The sequence below is a fragment of the Manihot esculenta genome, chromosome 8 (genome assembly GCF_001659605.2).
Source record: "Manihot esculenta cultivar AM560-2 chromosome 8, M.esculenta_v8, whole genome shotgun sequence".
In the NCBI taxonomy this organism is placed as follows: Eukaryota; Viridiplantae; Streptophyta; class Magnoliopsida; order Malpighiales; family Euphorbiaceae; genus Manihot; species Manihot esculenta.
This window is the reverse complement of record NC_035168.2, coordinates 32159628-32179968: the sequence shown is the minus strand read 5'-3', so window position 1 is coordinate 32179968 and position 20341 is coordinate 32159628. Positions and strand designations below refer to the sequence as shown.

Here is a 20341-nt window from a genome sequence, read left to right as displayed (position 1 = left end):
ATAAATTTAATAAAAAAATCAATTTTTTTTCTTACAAGAATTGCAAGATTTGGACACCATAAATATTCAAATTTTTATAGAATAAATTACCATTGCACTTTATTTGGACATGTGAAAAAAAAAAAGGTGAAATATATACTTATTCAATGGAAATCTTTTTATATATGAAATTTAATTAAATAAATACTAAATTTATTTTTATTCATTTAATAATTGAATTTTAGATATTATTTTGAAAATTAAATTAAAAATACACTCAATTAAAAAAGTCAGGATAAAAATTCAAAAAAAGTTGAACCTTATTTTATTGTTTTATATAAATATAATAATTTTTATTTTTATTTATTATTATAAAATTTTATTTTTAAAATTTTCCCTATTACATACAGTTGAATATTATTATTTCAAGTTTTAAATTATTCTATAAAAATATTTAGACAGTAAAATTTAAATTTTTTAATAATTATTTATAAAAATATTAATTATAATAAAAATATTATTATTTAATTTATAATATTTATTTAATAATATACCGATTTAATTAGGGTTAAATGTTAAACCTCTAATTCCTAATCAAATATAAAAATACCGGACAGGTGCAATTCCTAATCAAAGCCGATGGTCGAGGATGCGAAATTGCACGTACGGTCCGTCGATAATTAGTACAATTCAAGAGTTCCTCAATTGTGAAAAGTTTTACCTGATCTGATCCCCTTTGACAAATGCGTAACAACCGCGACCTCTTCCTCAAAAGGTCAAAATTTTCGGCCAAATCTTCGTTTTCTTTTTCTTTTAATATAAAGAACTGCGACGTTTTGAGCGTTTTCTTTTCTGCCCTTAAAATGTCTCCTTGTCAAGCCATCGAAGAACTAGAATGTAGCAAAGTGTCTGGAAAGTCAATTTTTATACAACCAACCAATAGCTACACAAACGCCACCGTATTAGCTCTGTGTTTCTTCTCCAGCCACAACGATAAGAATAACTCTAGTCAAACGTTCACCTAGTTGTCTACACTTGAATATTCTTCTGTACTCCACGTGTCCCACCCACGCTTTGACCGACCACGTCTACCTCTTTCAGTTATATATGCAAGTATTAGCAACCCAAGTGCTAAAGATTGAAGTTTATATTAGAAGAAGAGCTCGGAGCAGGCGATGGAAAACTCAACAGCATACTCAGAGGTGACTCCGGCAGTCCCTTCATGGCTAAACAAAGGAGACAATGCATGGCAGATGACAGCATCGGCTCTTGTAGCCATCCAGAGTATGCCAGGGCTTGTAATCCTCTATGCAAGTATTGTCAAGAAAAAATGGGCTGTCAACTCTGCCTTCATGGCCCTTTACGCCTTCGCCGCCGTCCTTATTTGCTGGGTTCTCCTCTGCTTCCGAATGGCCTTTGGGGACCAGCTCCTCCCTTTCTGGGGTAAGGGTGCTCCAGCTCTTAGCCAAAGTTACCTCGTTGGCCGAGCCAAAATCCCTGAAAGTACCCATGAAAATGAAAGTGGAGAAACTGTGATTGTTGAGCCTTACTACGCTATGGCCACTCTCGTCTACTTTCAATTCACTTTTGCTGCTATTACGCTTATTTTGCTTGCGGGTTCCGTTCTTGGCCGCATGAATATTAAAGCCTGGATGGCTTTTGTACCTTTATGGCTTATATTCTCTTATACTGTTGGTGCTTTTAGTCTCTGGGGTGGCGGCTTTCTTTATCAATGGGGTGCAATCGATTACTCCGGTGGCTATGTTATTCACCTCTCCTCGGGAATTGCAGGGTTAACCGCAGCTTATTGGGTACGTATAACATTCTATAGATAATTTCTTCAGGATTCGAACGATATTAAATTGCTTTAACAATGGACACAGGTTGGGCCAAGGCTAAAGAGCGATAGAGAAAGATTTCCTCCAAATAACGTGTTGCTGATGCTTGCCGGTGCTGGGCTGCTGTGGATGGGCTGGTCTGGCTTCAACGGAGGAGCACCGTATGCAGCTAATCTAAATGCTTCGATTGCAATATTAAACACCAACATAAGTGCAGCAACAAGCCTGCTTGTATGGACGTCGCTGGATGTTGTGTTCTTTGGTAAACCATCAGTGATCGGAGCTGTTCAGGGTATGGTGACAGGACTAGCTTGCGTTACCCCAGGAGCAGGTGGGTGACGATATTTTTTCAAATTACTGACTATTCCGGCGACTGAAATACTTAATGAATTAATTGATGGCCAGGGCTGGTTCAATCGTGGGCGGCTATTGTGATGGGAGCTCTTTCTGGAAGCATTCCATGGGTGTCTATGATGGTGCTTCACAAAAAGTCTTCGCTGCTACAGCAGGTAAGCTTTATTTATTTTGTTTTATATTTATTTTTGTCCACATTCAAAATTTAATGGGTTTTTAAATTAACCATAATTCTTAAAAACAATAATTAAAAAGTAATTTATTGAAATTTATCTAATTATCATAATAAAAAATTTTATTTTATTTTTTTTATTATTAAGATACAATGAATGAATAATCAGTAGCCTTTTTCTAAGAAATTTAATGCGTTTTAATTTCCCACTTAAACTAATATTTACAATAAACTTGAAACATTGTATCAACCCAAAAAGAAAAGTCTCAAAAGTGTGTTATGTAACTTTCAACAATAGAAATGATTGACGACCGGACGTTGAGCCATTTGATTTAAATTATAAGCCGTTGAATATATTTAGTAATTAATTATTTTATTTTTTATATGATATTTATCATCATTAATTATAATTTTCTTTAAAAAAATTAGCATATAATCGATTCCTATAAAGGTTAAAGTCGAAGTTTAAACAAAATATAAGTAAAAATTTATTTATGAGAGGAAAATTCAGACATGTAATATTTTATTGGAATTAATAAAAAAATTCCTAAAAGAAAAATCCAGTCAGTTTAAAATGATAAAAGCTTGACCAGAGATTTTTTATCATGAATATTTTTATTATTATTGCATTAAAAATTGCTAAAAGTATGCTTTTGCAAGTTGTTGGTAGATGACTTCATGGGAAGGGAACCTTCTGTCTCTTTTGTGGCTGAATAAATTTATATTATGTTAACAAAACATAGCTTTTCAAACAAGGAATTGATGAGTCCTTGTCGTTTATATCATCACGTCGTATTGTTTAACCATTAAATCAAAACGCACAATCAACTTTTAATTAGGAACTAATCTAATAGGTTAATTTTTTAGAAAGTGAAAAATAAATTTAAAATTTGTTTAACTAAATAATAATAATTTTTTATTTTATATAAAAAACTAGATATAGTTACGATTTAATTCGGATAATAAATTAAATCAATTAAATTTTAAATTGAATTGATTAATTTCGATGAATTAATTAATTTTATTTTTTAATTTAAATAAATTAAATAAAATCAACTAGTCAAATAACGTTAAATAAAAGAATGCAATAAGTTTATTTAATATTTTAATAATAATTAAAAGTTAAATCTAAATTAAAATATAAAATTTTTTATTTTTTATTCATACCATATTTTACTTCTTTTTCATTAACATTTATTAATTTCCAACATTTATTTAATTTCCACATGTGAAATATACTTTTGTTAAATTAATAATTACATTTTCTTTTAAATATTAAAACCAAAAGTTGGATTGAACTAATTATTTTGTATGAATGCGAGGGCATGTGTTTGACCTCTTATAAAAGTATTGGAATCTTTGAAGATTGTTTTAATTAATATAGAGGTGACATTTGCATAGCAGTTCTTGTTGGTTTGATTCAAATCAAATAAAATAAATTAAAAATTAAAATGTATGTAATTTTTAAAATTGAATTGAATTAATTTTGAATAAAAATTGATTTTAATTGTATTAATCTTATTCAATTTGATTCGATTCAATTTAATCGGTTGAATTTTTAATAGATTTTTTTATTTTTTATATTTTATTTTTAATATTTTAAAATTTAAGGAGATTTATTATTTAGCCGCGGAGTATTACCATTATTAACAAATTAGTCTCTATATTTTCAGAAATTTATTAAAATATTCTTATTTTTTTTCTCTTTGTCAATAAATAACCCTTTCATTCTTTTTTTCATTAAAAATAAATAAAGAATGAGTGAGAGAATTTTTAAAATTTAATTTTACCCTCAAATAAATTCTTTTATTTAGTCATTGAGTATTATCATTATTAACAAATCAGTCTTATATTTTTAGAATCTATTAAAATTTTTTTATCTTCTTTGAAATGTATTAAAACATTTTTATCTTTTATCTTTGTCAATGAAATAATTCCTCCTCCTTATCTTTTCTCTTCTTCAACGAAATAGTCACTCCCCTCCTCCTCCTTAGTCCTTGGACATTACCATTATTAATAAATCAGTCCTGTATTTTTTAAAATCTATTAAAACTTTCTTATCTTTTTTCAAATCAGTCCTTAAGTATTTCGTTGACGTAGAGAAAATATAAGGATATTTTAATAGATTTCTGCAAAAATAGGGACTGACTTGTTAATAATAACAATATTCAGATACTAAATAATAAATCTCTCTAAAATTTAATTAAAATATTTTAATTTTAATTATGATATAATCTCTCTATATTATTAAAAATAATATATTTATTTAATTTTATTATTTTTTTAATAAAAATTAAACTGAATCAAAATAATTACAATTTTTAAAAATAAAAATTAGAGCGAATTGAAAAAATAAAAAATTAAATAAATATTTTAAATTAATTTAATTTGTTGAATTTTTTCGATTTGAAGTATTACCTACACAGTTATTGAAACAAAAAGTCTTTCTACTTTAAAGACTCTTCGCTAATACCATGCATTTATCCAAATTTCAGAATAAAAAAAATTCAGAAAATCTAGGGAAATTCTGCAATTAGATTTTTATTTATCAACTTATTAAGATCAAGGGAAGTGTATAAATAAACTATTCTACATCCTACAATTTATTCAAAATTTTCAAGATAATAGAAAAAAAACTCATATAAAAAAAGAAATTACGAGAAGTTGTATAAAAAATAATTATAAAAAAATTATTATATGGTCTAACGCATTTTCAATTAAAGTTTTATAGTTTAATCTATAAAAATAATTTTGTATTTTTATGTGGTTAATAAATTGAAACTTTTCATTTCGTACTATTAAATATTATTAATAATTATAATTTATTTTTTGATATTTAGTAAAAATTATATTTTAATTTTTATATTTTTAATTAAAATTAATTTTTATACTTATATATATTGAACTCTAAATATTATAATTACTAATAAATTTTTGTATTTATAATCCTAATTAGATATGAAATTTCAAAATATAATCATTTATTGTATATAATTTTAAAATCAGAAATTTTCAATTCTTACAATTTTATAACCATAACCATTTAATTTCTACCACCAATGGAAATTTCTAACTAGTTAATAATTTTTAAAAATAGAAATTTATTTATTTATTTTTAAAGATAAATGTACTGCATAGTTAATTTCATAAACTATCAAAATTAAATATTTTTTTTTTAAATCCGAAAAAAATATCTTTTGGTTCTACTAAATGCTAATCACAGCTGATTACACGGACTTGTAGGTGGACGACACACTAGGCGTGTTTCACACTCACGCGGTGGCTGGGCTATTAGGTGGCCTCCTCACAGGGCTTCTAGCAGAGCCAGATCTTTGCGACCTTATTCTACCGAAGAAAACACGAGGCGCATTTTACGGCGGAAATGGTGGACGGCAATTCTTGAAGCAATTGGTTGCTGCTTGCTTTATTATAGTTTGGAACATAGTCTCCACCACCATAATCCTTTTAGCTATAAGATTGTTCATACCCTTGAGAATGCCGGAAGAGCAACTGGTCATCGGAGACGATGCCGTTCATGGAGAGGAAGCTTATGCTCTTTGGGGTGATGGTGAAAAATATGACCCAACTAAGCATGGTTGGAATACTTCTGTGTATGGTCAGGAAATTGCACCGTCACCTTATGGTACTGGTGCTAGAGGTGTCACCATCAATTTGTGAGGTATCCATTTGTTTTTGGGTATTTTAAAAAATGTGTATATATTTTTGTAAAAGTTTGATAACGACGATATTTAATTAATTTGCATGAAAAAAAAGGAAAATTTTGTATTTCAATACTCCTCAACTCAAGTTCTTCCAAAAAAATTTTGGAAGAAAAACAAGAGATTATTGATTTATTGAATCATAATTTTTTACATACGATTGTAATGAATCAAATTATTCTGAGAGTTATTTTACATACGACTATAATGAATCAAATTATTCTAAGAGTTATTTAGTATTCGAATTGATGTGTTTGATTCAATATAATTTATTTTTTTAAATTAGAGTTTAATTTAAAATTTAGTAATAAATCTTATTTTTTAAATTAAAATTAAATAATAAAAAATAAATTATCATATTGAAAAATTATTTAATTTTTAATATATTTTTATTTTACTCACTTAATTTTATTTTATTTTATTTTTTTTAAAACTCCTTCAATTTCAATTAAATTTTCATTAAACTCCTTCCTACCTATAATTACATATTTTCATGTGGACATGAATTTTTTAAAAAATTCTCTTCTATTACTTATTTTATATTTTTCATTCTATTTTTATTTATAAGAAAAAAAAATTTTTTTTCTCTCTTTTCTTCTCTCCCTTTTAAGACTATAAAATTTTATTTTACAATATATAAGAAAATAGAAAATTTTAAAATTACTTAAAATTATTACAACTAGAGCAAATAAATTAAAAATGGAATAATTTTTTTTTATTAAATCAATACTTATCATTATGCATTATAATAATTTTAAAAAAATTATTTACCAATGTAGTGTAAAATTAAATCAATTTATAAAATTAAAGTTTGCTTTAGAAAACGCCGACGTTTTTGAGAAACATTAAAAATATCAGTGTTTTTAGTAGCAACGTCCATCATTTATTATTTTAAAAATAAAAAATAATAATGCTCATGAAAACGCCAATGAAGTTGGCCTTTTTAAGTGGACAACTTGTCCCATCATTGTCATTGCAGCGATTCTTAAAAGTTTTTTTATGAAAAATTATTATTAAATTTTTATATATTATTAAAATTTATTAAATACTCTTTATTTATTTAAATCTCAAATAGTATTTTATATATTATTATATATTTAATAATTTTTTCAATTTATTACTAGAAAAAATTACTTTTTAGTTTCTGATATTTAACGTAATTAACACATCTATTCCTTTATTTTAGCGACCCAACACTTAAATCCCTCACTTTTTTTTTCGTTCAAATTCATAGTCCTTCCGTCCATTTAAACCGTTTGGTCAAAGAATCAAAGGTGAGAAATGATAATTTTTTTTTAAAAATACCCTTCTCTCTTTCATATTTTCTCCAATAGTAGAAAAGGTAAAAAGAAGAAGACAAAGAAGAAGAAAAAGAAGAAGAAGAAGTTGCAAAACTGGTAAGAAGAAGAAGAAGAAAGAAGAAAGAAGAAGTTGCAGAAATGGTAGGAAGAAGAAGAAGTTGCAGAAAGGGTAGGAAGAAGAAGAAGAAGAAGAGGCATTTGGGTTTGGATTTAGTGATGGTTAATTTTGTCAATTCACGTGTCCCAAACGGTTATTTTGGACGGAAAGACTACAAATTTGGACAGAAAATAAAGTGATGAACTTAAGTGTTGGGTCGCCAAAATAGAAGGATAGAAGTGTTAATTACGTTAAAGTTCAAAGACTAAAAAATTAGTTTCCCTTTATTACTATTACAAAATTATAACCATAAAAAATTATGTTAGTAATTTTTTTTACGATTTTAGTTTAGTACCATTATATAATTATAATGATAAAAAATTATATGATTTCAGTTTAAATTATAATAAAAAATTAATTTTTAATAGGTTACAGTTATTAATTTTAGTATAATTATATAATTATAACGATAAAATATTAAATTTTGATATAATTCCAGTTGAATACAATTATATAGTTATAATAATAAAAAAAATGTACTATTTCAATTTAAATGACCATAAAAAATTAAGTTTTTAGTCGGTTATAATTTACCAATTTTTATATAATTATATAATTATAATGATAAAAAATTAATTTTATATATAATTATATATTAATACTAATAAATGTATTAAAGATGCAACCATCGATTCTCTCGAATAGATGCGAGCAAAATAAGAGCAGCCTAAAACTTGAAATTGGGGCTGTAAGTTCTCATTTTTCAAAAATTAAAAAGATTTTTTTTAAAATTTAAATCAGATTTCATAATTATAAAAAAACTAAAGAGCTCATAATATTATTATGAATATATAAATGTACGATATCTCATAATATTTACCATATTTTAAAATACAAAAAAAATTATTTGCTTATAAAATTATCTATTCGAATCTCTGAAAAAAATTTAACAAAGACTAAAAATAAATCTATTATCTGTTTTAAGTTAATTATGTAATCTTACTAAATTGGAAGTATCTGAAAATTATTATATATATATATATATATATATTTGAAATAAAAATTAGAGATTAAGAGTAAAATTTTTTCAAATTTATATAGATCCACTCACCACTAAAATAAGTCTTTGAGTTCAAATATATAATTATATATAAAATTAATTTTTATTATTATAATTATATAATTATATCAAAATTAATAAATTGTAACTTATTAAAAAATTAATTTTTTAATTATAATTTAAATTAAATTATTATATAATCATATTAAATTGAAATCGTACTAAAAAATTACATACACAATTTTTATAGTTCTAATTATATAATCATAATAAACTAAAACTATACTAAAAATTATTAAATATATAAATTATTTTGTAAATTATTCTGATTTTACACTACTTTAGTAAATAGTTTTTAAAAAAATATTATTTTAATAATTAACCCGTGATCCTCTATGCTGGCCTCGTCAAAAAGAAATGGGCGCTTATCATGCCTTGTTGGAGCCTTTGGGCTTACAAAATGTCCTTTGGTCATCATCTCCTTCCATTTTGGGGCAAAGTTGGTCTTGTTGTCTACCAGAACTTCTTGATTCCTCAAATCATTCTACCATCAACAGGTTACAAAAATGTTTCCGCAGCTCAACCATTTTATCCCACATCAACCATGGTCTTTTTCTAGTTTTCTTTTGCGGCTGTGACTGTCATGCACCTTGCTGGACGGTTTTAGGCCGAACGAGCATCAAAGCTTAGATGGTCTTCATACCAATATGGGTCACCTTCTCCTAAGCGTTGGAACCTTCAGCTTATGAGGTGGAGGCTTCCTCTTCCGATGGGGTGTCATGGATTATTCTGGCGGTTATGTTGTCCATCTAGCTTCTGGTGCAACAAGATTCACATCAGCTTATTGGGTGAGCTCCTATATATTTGCCTTTCTTGTTCAGGCAATTGGTTTTTTTCAACTTTTAATCAACTCAGCTTGTTTTATTTCTCTTGTAGGTAGGAACAAGACTAAAGGAAGACTTGGAAGATTTCCCTCCAAATAATCTCTTATTAGCATTGGCTGGCACCGTTAATCTTTGATGGGCTGGACAGGTTTCAATGGTGGAGATCCTTTTACTGCTAATATAGACTCGTCCCTTGCAGTTCTCAATACCCATACCTATGCAGCCACAAGTCTCGTTGCATGGACCTGTTGGGATGTCCTCTTCTTCAAAAAACCCTTTATGATTAGCGCCCTTTAGGAAATGTGCATCACTTTTGCTGCAGATATGAGACTGCAATTCAAAAGGTCAACCTTTTCAACTTCCCAGTACAAAGCTTTATTCATTTCTAAAAATTTTCCCCACAGGTCTTGTTCAAGGATAGGCAGCACCGGTAATAGGTTTAGCATCAGGAAACATCCTGTAGTATACCATGATGTGCTTGAGCAAGCAGTGAGGGCTGATGATACCCTCGGTATATAGACACTCATGCCATTGCAGGAACTTTTTTACGGCAATCGAGGGAGAATTCAATTTCTAAAGCAATTGTTGGAATTGTTGATGGGACCTGATCCAAATCCACATGTGATACCAGTCTCATTGAAAATTTCTGAATTTTCAATTTAAATATCTTTAAAATTCCTATAACCTGGTACTAAGGTTTACGCATTAACTTATATTAAAATCTCACTGATTACATTTCAGCTTAGATAAGTAGCGTTACTTAATCCAAAGATCTCAATGCTTCTATTTATTATATATGTCTTAATACAAAATGTCCTTCGGTTAATCATTTTGCTAATATGAAAAAATTAAAAAAAAGAAAAACTACGTATAGTATTAACCCTTATATAAAAAGAAAATTATGCATTAGTTTTATATTCATAAACTTTAGTTTGCATTTTAAAATTCTTTCAATTTTAATTTAATTAACGATAAAACACTCACCAGTATTAAACATTTTCCGACTATAACATTGAAAATTTCAATTTTCAAGCTCGAGAATTTCAAACTAGTCTCTTAATTAAAATAATTTAACAATATAAAAAAAAAAAACTCAGCAACTTCATAGTGAAACACCTTCATACTGCAGCTCACATGCAAACCACAGGTGTTCTTAGTTGCCGGAAATTTCCTTCATTTACCAGAGCCACCAAAACTTCAGCATCTTCAGAATTAGTAGTACAATAAATCCATTCACAACATAAACTGCCAAATTTGGAAAACTCCAGGAGTAAAAGTGCATGGGCCTCTACTATTGTGCAACAAAGTTCTGTGATCATTTCCATGAATCCGTAACAGCAGCCAAAATTGATCTCTAGTCTATAATCACAATTTCTCAAACAAATCTAGAACATATGCTAAAGATAATAATACAAGATTAAGTACAGGACACTCAACTACTTGAACGTGAAATACATTTTAAAGCATCGAACTGAATAGAGATTTACAATGCGAAAAAGCTTGTAGAGAACCTGCCATATTTACATGATGGCCTCAACTAAATATCTAAATTTAAAACATCAAGCTTTTGACCTTGCAGAAGGAGGTTTCCATTTCCCTAATCTCTTCTACTACGCTTCCTGTTTCTTTCATCCCTATCCTTTCTACTTCGCTTCCTGCTTCTTTCATCCCTATCACTTCTACTCCGCTTCTGGAGTCTTTCGTCCTCATCAGAGCTTGATGAATCTGACTCCAACTCTGACTCTGGTTCTGAACTACCAGATCCTGAGTCTGATGAACCAGAGCTTCCAGATTCATCATCCGATTCAGATTCTGAGACAGGTTTTTGCTGTTGCATGATAAGCCGTGGCATATTCTTCAAGTATTCGCGCAAATTTTCTGTGATGCCACCAAGCCCAATGGATGTGAAGAAATTGATGGAAAAGCGTGTATTCTTCGGATTATCTCTAGGGAAAATAGATTCAAATGTATCTTGCATTGCAGGATCTGTAAGACGTTCATTCAATGTACGGATTCCAAGATGCTCTGACAACTCCTGCAGCAGACAAGATAAAGTTGAAGTTAACAAGTTATCAAAAGACTGGTAAAAAATCATCAAGTTTAAAGTAAATTTTCTTTATATTTGTTTGTTCCTCCACAGGTTTTTCTAGGACAAAAATAATGCATAACATGAACACATTTACATTATTATTGCTTTTATTTTTCTCTATCCCTTGGATGCTTGGCTGTAAACTTGTAACGATAGAGATCATAGATTCTCAACAGCAATATCTGATTTAGCAAGGGCACATCACAATACAGCTATTAAAAGAAAAATGAAAGGATAACATCTCAAATTAATATCTATTTTCTCCCACAATTTATCATCAAAGCGCACAGAGCGAAATTAAAATTATCATTAGTTAGAGATAGAGATGATCCTTGTTAACATGTCAAACCAACATCATAACGATATCCTTTGGGAATCTTGTGGATCCTAGGCTGGAAGAAAGGCTATTTAATTCCACACCTGAAAGTTGCCTAACAATGCTTCGTTGTTAACAATACCTTCAAATAGATATCATTTTGACTTGTCTATCCTTAAAGCTAGCTAATGCTATTTGTTTTTATGAACAACTCAATATAAGCAATGTTTTTAATCAAAAGTTTCTTCTGTATAAGAGCTTTGTGTGCACACGTGTGCGTGTGTGCAAAATTGGGTATCAAGAAGAGTCGGACAACAGAGAACTTATCCAAGCCCAAATGGCCTGTTAGCCATATCTTGTTCATATAATAGATGAGGGGGATGTCATGCATGTGCTTATTTCGTATTTTTTCACACAGTTGTTACCATGAGGAACCATGTTCAGGAGGCTTGGAACAGGTTCATGATATTTTTTTTTCCCAATCTAAGTTTAAATACAGTAAATATATATTTGCAATTCAATCCTATAAGTTAAACGCTCGAAATTCTGAGAAATTAAATAAAACAATATTTAAGGGTATCACTTAGCTGACATATCGTCATCAGAGTTTCCTTAATATAACAGAAACAGAATAACTAGGACCCTCCATATGTAGACTGCTTTCTGGCTCACCATTGGGATTTTACATTCTAACATCCGCATGACTATATTGCAAGTCCTCTCTATTCCTATTTCCACTCCCTTTGGCTGTAAAACATCTCTCTCTCTCCCTCTATCCCTCCCTCATTCACTCACTTTACTTATTTTTCTCTAATCTCTATAGCTAAACATGTATTTCTATCCTCTGTTTTACTTTCCAAAAAAATTTCAACCATCTTATTCTCTAAAATTTGCGGTCCATTTGTTCACAGTTCCATGCTCTAAACAGTTTCTCAGTTCCGTACTTTAAAAATATCCAATTTGTTGTCATTTATCTACATGATTATAATTTACAACAAGTTGGGAAGGGACTAACTTGAAGAGCCACACAATGATCCATTAAAATAGGACAAGCTTGATAAAGAGCTTTTTATATTGATAGTTGATACATCCTAAAACATAAGAAAAGGAAGCAGAACATAGGTATAATGTCAGAATATGCCTCTTCAATTACCTGGAAGAGAATCTTGATAAATATACGAGAAGAAGAAGTGGTGTCCTCTTCAGTTAAGCGTATATAAGCTATCACATGCCAAGGCAGGGCATCAGTACCAAGTAAATGGGCAAAAAACTTTGCCACATTACGCAACTTATTTGTTTCTAGCCGATGAATCATGGAATATTGTTGAACAAAGCACTTCTCAAAATTTTCTTGGTGGACTTTGTTGATCATGCAAAATCGCTGCCCTAAAAGACCATAGTACCGGAGGTAAGTTCTCTCCTGACTGCAACATTCCAAAAGCATGATGCATAATTCCATCTGCAGATGACAAGTGAAGAACATCTTCAGTCACCATGTAAAATAAAGTCAAACATAACCACGCCATTGCAAAGCTAAATGATATGTTAGAATTTAATTATCCAGAAAAGAATATACTTCAACACACTAAGATGAAAAAATTCAGAAGAAGAAGAAGCAGCCATGTAGGAAAATGTAGAAGAAACTGCAAAATTCTACACAAGTTGACTTTTACAGAAAGTGCGTTCAACCCACAGTGGGAAAGGTAAAATTTTCCATGGAAGATCATTTGGTAAATTTGAGCTCCTTCAAAAGCTGCATTTTTTTGTTCAGTAAGCTACATGGGGAAGAATTTTGATACTCAGCACTCTTCATAAGCAAGGTCAACAAATGTTATAATTGCAGTAAGAGTTGGTGCCATTAATATTATCAAAGTGTACTTAGGCTCTACGTATTTAGGTAGTCTCTCACTTGTCCTAGGAATTTCTTAAGTTGATATGAGGTCAATACAAAAGGAGTTTCGGGCTAGAAGGTATACACTCTCGTACAGAAAAAGAAATGTAAGATCAAATCCCTCCAGTTGGTTTTAGGAATTTGTGGGGCAAATGGAATAGAAAAGCTTCTGAAACAAAAGTGTCATCTTTCTCAGAACTCAAGAAATGGCAAAATATGTTGATTTTTGGTTTAATAGCAAGGAACTTGTGCAAATACTAGTTAACACTCAACAGACAGCTACACCCCCTCATTACACTTCAATATTATTCTTTCTATTTAGCCTATGTGCACAGAAAGAGAAACGCAGAAAAAACTATATTTCTCAAGACAAAAAGAAAAGGAAACAACATGTAAATATTAAAATACAGGGTGATATTATAAACAATAATTTTCATATAAAAATAAAATAAAATACGCATATGGGGCACTCCATATTTGTTTCAGACAAGCTATTGCTATGTAGCCTTGAATTAAGAGAACACTTCCTTCTTAACTCCTAACAAACAAAAAAAAAGCACCAAATGCCCAAAGCCCCAATCTGATTCTCAAATTGAGTAGCATCGACAAATATCTTGTTACAATAACTTGAAATTCTGTGACTTCAAAATTATTAAATTCAAAATGAACATGATTCAATATTAAGCTCCTCATGCCTCCCTAAGATATTGTAATCTGCCACAATAGATGCTAAAAAGGTCTTAATTGCTTACCTCCTGGCCTGGCTCGAGTTTGATTTTCAGTAACTTGTGGCCAGCCTCCTCAAAATCTACACTGGACATGATGGTCAGATAAATTGTCCTCCGAAGATTTACAAGATTAGTTTCAGTTTCATCTTTTATTTGCATCTGTTGTTCGTCGTCGTCGTCGTCGTCCTCCTCCTCCTCCTCCTCATCATCATCATCATCCTCATCACCTGAAGCTGCATCAGAACCTTCTTCATCCGCAGACTCCTCACCAAGGATGTTTTTCCTTAATTCTTCATAGCGCTTCTCATTTTCAAGGAAATTAGGATCTGGCTTGAAAATATCTGAACCCAAAAAAAAACAAAATTTAGGACTATATAAAGGGTATATAATCAAATGGTAAATGAAAGTTAATGTCCCAAAGCATACCAAGAGTGATCTCGGGATCTATGTCCTCCTGGAGTGATATCTCATGTGTTAACTGGTCTTCCTGCTCTACAAGGTCCAGCTCTGGACGTACAGCAGGGTACCCCTGCAGATGCATCCATTCATAAGAGCAGTTTAGGTTATTGCATACCTTGCAAATACCATCATACAAGGAATCAATATAAGGCAGAAGACTGCACCTGAAATTTGGCTTTTCTAATGGCAAAAAGGCCTTCAATCAAAAACTGCACCCGCTTGTCAATCTCTCCTTCATGAAGAATTCCACGAAATCGCTCAAAAGCTCCTGCAAAAGTATAAGACATAAACATCATAAATAAAATTAACAGCACAAAGACATAAAGGAATAGCTTAAAAACAACTGCACATTCTTTAATTTGACATGCTCAAAGGGCAGCAATGATTGCAAATCCATTGAACATCAAAAACTAAAAGTTTGAAGGCACCAAATAGAAGATTACACAACAGAGATTACACAAATAATCACCAGTCCACAACTCCACCAATGACAAAGTTACTAGCTAACATGAATTTGTCACAGCAAAGAGTTAAAACACTTATCCATATCAGAGATATAAAGGTTTTTTTCTAAAGATAGAAATTCTGCGACCTTATCTTTGTTAGTAACCATTATATTATCCATGTTACACCGCTGCATTATGATGCCATTATATCAATCCACTATTGCAAGTATAATACTCCCTCTGCCCACAAGCATAATACTCCCTCCGCCCAAAAGATAAGCTCACTTCCTTTTTCATCTAACTAAATCATATAGCTACTTTCTTTCTGGTATGATAATTTATTTAGTAGCTTAGTAAAATACTGCTATTTAATATACAATTGAAAAGACAAGATTAGTTAGTTTCAAGAACAATTTTAGTAACATGAGTTATTTAATCTTTAACAGATGATCAATATGAGTAGAGGGTATATCAGGAAAAGAGTAAACAAAATTGATTGTTTTAACTATATTAACTACATTTTTTAAACTACGTAAAAATAGAATTAAGCCTATCTTTATACTTAAATATTGAATCCCTTTTCCTAAAACAGAACTTCGACTACGCATGATAAGATGGCTTCAAAAGATATTCACAATCATAATAAGTCAAGGAATCAATTCTCAACACATTGATCCCTTGCCTATATCAGAAACGGATACTCCTATCCATTGTCGATAAAGGTGCACCATGCACAGCCCACAATGCCTCTAGTGGTAAGAAGACTCCCATCCATTGTCGATGAAGGTGCACCATGCACAGCTGCAATGCCTCTAGAGGTAAAATGCAGGCAACATCAGCCACGTGCATGCCTGATTGCCAAAGGCACAAAGGTGCACCAAAGGCACAGCTCAGCTAGATTTCAGTCCTTAATTTTTTTTTTTACATTATTTTTATGTAGCCTTATGTTCTCTCACCCACACCAGAAGAAAAATTAAATAAGAGAGAACAAAGAAACGAGGATTTCTTCCTCTCTTACTGTCAGTTGTCCAGAGGGAGAAAGAAGAAGAAGAAAAGGAAGATTTAGAAGGTTGAAAGGTCAAATGCCGCTAGTGGGTTTCCAAATCGCATCAGCTATGTTTATCTATATTTCTCATTCTTTCTTTGTCTCCTCTCTCTGTCTCTTGCTCTACTCCTCACCACCCACTTGAATCTTGCTCAGGTCAAAAATTTTCTTTCCACTTTAGCTTAGACCTTTTATTTGAGCTCCAACTATTTCAATTTGTTTTTCCCATGAGTCCCTTGGCCCTTTATCAACAGATGTTCAACTTAGACTTTGCTGCTGCTACCCAAATTTGAGAGCTGCTGCTGTTCTTTTTTTTTTTTTAAGAAAAGAGTAACATGATATTTAGGTCATTTTTTCTTGATTATTTGTCATCTATTCATAAAACAAGAAACACTAACACGTTATTTAAGTTCTCTATTTCTAGGTCATCTAAAATTGTTTTTTCCCCTTTTTCTAACAACACTAACAATGCTATTTGAGTTTATTCGTAGATATCAAAAGTCTACAGTTTGTTTTTGGATAACCAAAATAACAGCAAACATTCAAAAGCTGGTAAGAGACCTATCAGTCCACGATCACATAAACATTCAAAATAACAGCAAAACAACACCATAACAACAACAGCAATTTCAGACAAAATCATACATAAGTAGAATAGCATCCTCACCATCCAGGCCTTTTGGTGACATGTCTTGAAGTATGGACCCACACTCTGTGACAAAACCAACCGCAACCTCAACACTGTCATTGGTGGGATTCTCCAGCAAAACAGCAAGGAGTTCTAGAGCAATAATCTCATGAGCCACTTGCTGGTTCACAAGATGTGCTATAAATTTAACAGCAGCTAGCAATTGAGGCTGTCCAAACAATAAGCAAAGGAAATGGATTCAGAACATAAGCAATCCAATAAAAAGAAAATAATAAAAATCCCAAGAAGCACAATGTTAATGTAATAAAAAACGTGCAGAAGCAGACCTTGTCATTCCGCTTATATGCTCTCTTGAGCTGCAAAACTATCCTTCTCAATAAAAGATCTCCGACCTCAGGAAATTTAGTGTTCACAACAGAAACCAGTGCAGCAAAAACATCAGTAAAGCCCGGAGATGCCATCTGAGACTTCATACATGATCGACAGAAGAGACCCCTCCCTCGAATCAGATTCTCGGAAAACAGTTCTGGGATAATGTTCTTTATGTTGGTGGCATTAACCTTGTTCACAAGCCCATTAATACTCTTACGAAGGGCATCCCATGTCAATCTCTGGTACTCGACACTGCTTTTATCTTGAACTTCCTTCATCATTCGGGCCAATTTAAAAGGAGGGATGTAAACCCCTCCACTTCTGCCCAAATTTGATGCTTCAGTGTTCAGATTTCCTTCTCCGGATGTTGTTTTTCGAGGTTTTGAGTCTTCAACCACCTTTCCACGGTCGCCATCTTCCCCCGATTCATTTTTCTCCTTGCGTCTCCCATTTTCGCCATCATCATCTGATTCATCTCTGTTCTTATGCCTCCTGCGCCTGTCATCATCAATTCTATCCCTCTCTCGTTCTGATTTCCAGTGCCGGTCCCTACTTCTATCCTCAGCTTCTCGCCGTCTATGCCCATTTTCATGCCGACGGTTTCTTTCTCTTTCATGCCTGTCTCTCCTCTCCCGCTGGTCATTATCTTCATCAGAACTATGATTATACTCTTTAACCCTATCCCTACGGTCACTATTTCTCTCTCTATCTGGCTCGCCCCTTTCTCTCTCCACCAATTCTCCTTCTTCGTCGGAACTTACCCTCGATGACTTTCTTTCTCGAACATCTCTTCCCCTCCTTTCCTCTCGATCCCTATCTTCCTGCTCACCAATTCTGCCCCCATCTTTATCATTATCGACGACGCGCCAACGCTCGCTTCTTCTCTCGTGACGACGATACCTACTCCTTTCGTCGTCACTGGAATCACTGTATTTTCTCGCCATTACCTCTTTGTTTAGCTACAGAAATCACTAATTGAAGTTCGTGTGTTCAATCAAAATCGAGATGGGAAGTAATGGTAGAGGAAGAACCCTAGGCTCCGCCCCTCGTTTCTAGCTTTCCCTCTGAGGCGAGGAAACGACAACGACGTCGTTTATTGAAGTTTTTCTTAAGCCTTTTTTTTTAATCCAAAAACATTGATCCGAATCAAAACCACGTTTTCCCGGTGAAGGTCAACCGGTGAAATTGAGCGATGGAATTTTTCTGTTTTTTTTAACCATGTTCGGATTTGCATTTCCAAGGCCAGAGGACTACATGAGTAAAGTCAAGAGTAAAGTCAAAAGGAGAAAAAAAAAATCAAACCACAGTAGAAATCCAACCCTCAAAATTTAACTAAAAAAATAAATCAAAATAGAACAAACTCAAATATCAAACAGAACAACAAACCAAAATCATCACCAACTCTCAGTATCGCCCGCCCAACCACACCAAGCAAAGTACCCCGACTATGGTCAGCATAGCAACACAAACCGCACCAAAAAACAAACAAATAGGAAAAATGGGGTTGTAAATAAATTCCAAATAGATATGCAAATAATAAAAATAAAAAAATAAAGAGATCCGAGATAAAGTAAATAAGTTTAATTCTAAGTCGTCAAAAAGGTATCACACTCAAAAAAGAGATTTGGTAAAACTCCCGATCAACCAATATTTTATGGATACTCAAAAAAGAGATATCCACATGGCATGTAAAATCCCTTCTTAAAAAGTCAACTAAATAGGTCTAAAAAATAGAGTAAGGATAAATTCTCGTGAACAACCACCAGAAATATGTATAAATAAAAAAACAAAACAAATGAAAATTACCATAACTCTTCCCATGATGAGGAAAATCAAAGTGGAATGCACAATAATAAACAGAAAAATAAAATAGAGAGTCACCCTTCCCCTCCCCTAAGGTAGGGGAAAGTAAATAAAATCAAACTAATAATCAAATAAATACATATAATTAACCCTTAATTATGGCTAAAAATAAAATTTTTAGACTCTTATTTTGTATAAAGAGAATGTGTTTTTTAATCCAAAAAAGTAGTAATCTATTAAAGAGGGAGAGAGAATGGATAATGGTGATGCGAGATCCGAGGTGTCCAGATGTGGACACTTGGGTAGTAGTTCGATTCAATAGATTGACCGTTGATCCATGATTGATTCCATTAGATCCTTCATATTTGATCTTGAGGAAATAGACCTGTAAGTTAGAAAAATACAGTCATGGGTCCACCGGGGAAGCCTCCGGTGGAAATTCTCCGATACTCAAATTAGATCAATGATTATCTGAGATTCATAAATATAAAGAGAAAATAAAAGAAAATAAATGATAAAGCATTTCAAAGGAATCTCCGGGGGCCTCCATTTTTAAGGTTCTTCTGTGAGAGAGAGTATAACTTTTTGTGCCTTAGTTCCTAGGAAGAGAGAGAGAGGGGGAGGGAAATAGAATTAGTTCAGAGAGAGAGGTTACTGTAATACCCGGCTGGAGTCCGGCATCGGAATTCTGCGTTCTGGTGGAATCCGGGATGTCGAAAGTCTCTAGAAGGGTTTGCTTATGTTTTCTTAAGTGTTATGGTTGTTTTAAGGTTTTCAAGTTGCCATGAGATGTGTGTTGAAGAGAGAAAAGTCTAAGGGAAGTTTGCCAAGTTCGGCCGCCGAAGGTAAGTTCGGCCGCCGAAAGTGCCCAATGTTCGGTTTCCGAAGCTCAGATTCGGCCCCCGAACGTTGCATGGTTTTGCATGCGATTCGGCAGCCGAAGCTGAGTTGCTCAGCCAGCTCTTGTGCAATCCTTAGTCAGCATGTTGGACAGGTGTTGGCTCCAAACCCTGTCCAGAAGATTAGCCACGTCTCCCCTGAGTTATTAGCAGCTCATGCACGTTTGTTGGGTTGCACAAGGTTTTGGAAGTTTGAAGCAAAAAGGTGAGGTTTGAGAGTTGTGACTTTGAAGAGGAGTT

The 20341-nt window shown here is 32.0% G+C and overlaps 2 protein-coding genes across 2 annotated transcripts; one reads left to right on the top strand and one right to left on the bottom strand.

Moving 5' to 3' along the window:
• The first annotated feature begins 1010 nt into the window (after positions 1-1010).
• Positions 1011-6135, top strand: LOC110620130 (ammonium transporter 2). Its single transcript, XM_021763723.2, has 4 exons — positions 1011-1790; positions 1863-2148; positions 2223-2326; positions 5587-6135. Exons 1-4 carry the CDS (start codon positions 1155-1157, stop codon positions 6019-6021), a joined length of 1461 nt encoding a protein of 486 aa, XP_021619415.1. The 5' UTR covers positions 1011-1154; the 3' UTR covers positions 6022-6135.
• A 4535-nt stretch (positions 6136-10670) lies between these two features.
• On the bottom strand, positions 10671-18588 carry LOC110620960 (pre-mRNA-splicing factor CWC22 homolog). The gene is made up of 7 exons (XM_021764919.2): positions 17354-18588; positions 17046-17235; positions 15052-15155; positions 14855-14957; positions 14453-14769; positions 12963-13268; positions 10671-11439 (listed from the first exon to the last, which is right to left on the bottom strand). The coding sequence occupies exons 1-7, from the start codon at positions 18341-18343 to the stop codon at positions 11002-11004; spliced, it is 2448 nt and encodes an 815-aa protein (XP_021620611.1). The 5' UTR covers positions 18344-18588; the 3' UTR covers positions 10671-11001.
• Positions 18589-20341: the final 1753 nt, after the last annotated feature.

Excerpts from the sequence above, each read along its gene's own strand:
- LOC110620130 (XM_021763723.2), top strand. The coding sequence starts at position 1,155 with ATGGAAAACTCAACAGCATACTCAGAGGTGACTCCGGCAGTCCCTTCA. Across the intron at positions 1,791-1,862 it reads GGTTAACCGCAGCTTATTGG|GTTGGGCCAAGGCTAAAGAG; the intron begins GTACGTATAACA and ends CAATGGACACAG. Across the intron at positions 2,327-5,586 it reads AGTCTTCGCTGCTACAGCAG|GTGGACGACACACTAGGCGT; the intron begins GTAAGCTTTATT and ends ACGGACTTGTAG.
- LOC110620960 (XM_021764919.2), bottom strand. The coding sequence starts at position 18,343 with ATGGCGAGAAAATACAGTGATTCCAGTGACGACGAAAGGAGTAGGTAT. Across the intron at positions 14,770-14,854 it reads AGATCCCGAGATCACTCTTG|ATATTTTCAAGCCAGATCCT; the intron begins GTATGCTTTGGG and ends TTTTGGGTTCAG. Across the intron at positions 11,440-12,962 it reads TTATCAAGATTCTCTTCCAG|GAGTTGTCAGAGCATCTTGG; the intron begins GTAATTGAAGAG and ends TGTCTGCTGCAG.